The sequence below is a fragment of the Cebus imitator genome, unplaced genomic scaffold (genome assembly GCF_001604975.1).
Source record: "Cebus imitator isolate Cc_AM_T3 unplaced genomic scaffold, Cebus_imitator-1.0 Scaffold1130, whole genome shotgun sequence".
Lineage (NCBI taxonomy): Eukaryota > Metazoa > Chordata > Mammalia > Primates > Cebidae > Cebus > Cebus imitator.
In genome coordinates, this window is record NW_016108445.1 from 23,422 (window position 1) to 24,503 (window position 1,082).

A 1,082-nucleotide genomic window follows, 5' to 3' on the forward strand; every position below is an offset into this window, starting at 1 on the left:
TCGCACCCTGGACCGACTGTCAGGACATTGAAACCCAAGGCAGGTGTTGCCAACTCACACCAAACTGTGCAGCGCATGCCCACGAGTTGTCTGTCAATCTGAATTAAATGTCTCTTGCCAGCTACAACGTTCCTCATGAGTTTTGTTCCCCATGCATGTCTGTGAGGTTCTTTCCTGTTTGTACAAACTTGGGATAAAGGGATAATGGCCTGCCAGAATAGGGACGTTTCACCATTGGTTCTGAGACACAAACCAAGGATTCTCTATCATGATTGGCTTTGAGACCTCCTAAGTCTGTCTCTCACATTATCCTGTTCTCGTGCTGAGGAGCCTGAGCTCCCTGTGCAGGGATTAGACAGTGGACTGTTACGGGTGTAGGGTAATGGCTTATTTTGTCTGTCCCTATCTGAATTTATTGCAGAGATTGAAAAGGACCAAGAAGAGGAAGAAGACCGAGGCTCACTGTGCCCCAGGTAACTTTGGGAAATTGTGAACAGCTAATGTTGTGTGGACACCTGGAGATGCCAGGTCCAGGGAAAACAGAGTGGGCTGATAATATTGATACCATCTTTTCAACGAAGTCTGAATTATTCCTACTAACATTGCTGTTGGTTTTCATTGCAGTAGATATTTAGGTTTCCATTTCTTCCTCCCCTTACCATTTACTAACTACTGTAGGCTGACCATGCTTGTTTTTATGATAAGTGTACACTGTGTGTCCTGAGGGCACTAACTCAGAGTGTCCTTTTACTCCCTCATCAGTGTGTCACCTGGATGCTTCACTGAGCTTACTTTCTCTCTCTCTTTCTCTTTCATTCTTTTTACCCTACTCTTGTCCATCCCAGCATAAGGCAATAATTTGTTGTGTTATTAATGGATCTATGTTTTTTCTTTATTAACCATTTTCTTGTGCTACCCATGAAATCTAGTTGGGGCTCTGTGGTGTCTTGTTTTCCCTGACTTATTCTTTGGTTTTTCCTCCTTTTTTAGGCTTAGCATGGAGCTGGTGGAAGCAGAAGAGCCTGGTCATCTGGTACTCACTGGATATATTGTGTTCAACATATACAGCGTATCTTGAGTTT

The 1,082-nt window shown here is 43.6% G+C and overlaps 1 protein-coding gene across 1 annotated transcript in view; it reads left to right on the forward strand.

The window, feature by feature from the left end:
• Window positions 1–477, forward strand: part of LOC108298841 — a 16,888-nt gene extending 16,411 nt beyond the window's left edge. The window contains exon 6 of the mRNA XM_017521395.2: window positions 422–477. Coding sequence (XP_017376884.2) covers window positions 422–477 — 56 coding nt within the window. The remainder of the gene's footprint in view (window positions 1–421) is intronic.
• Window positions 478–1,082: the final 605 nt, after the last annotated feature.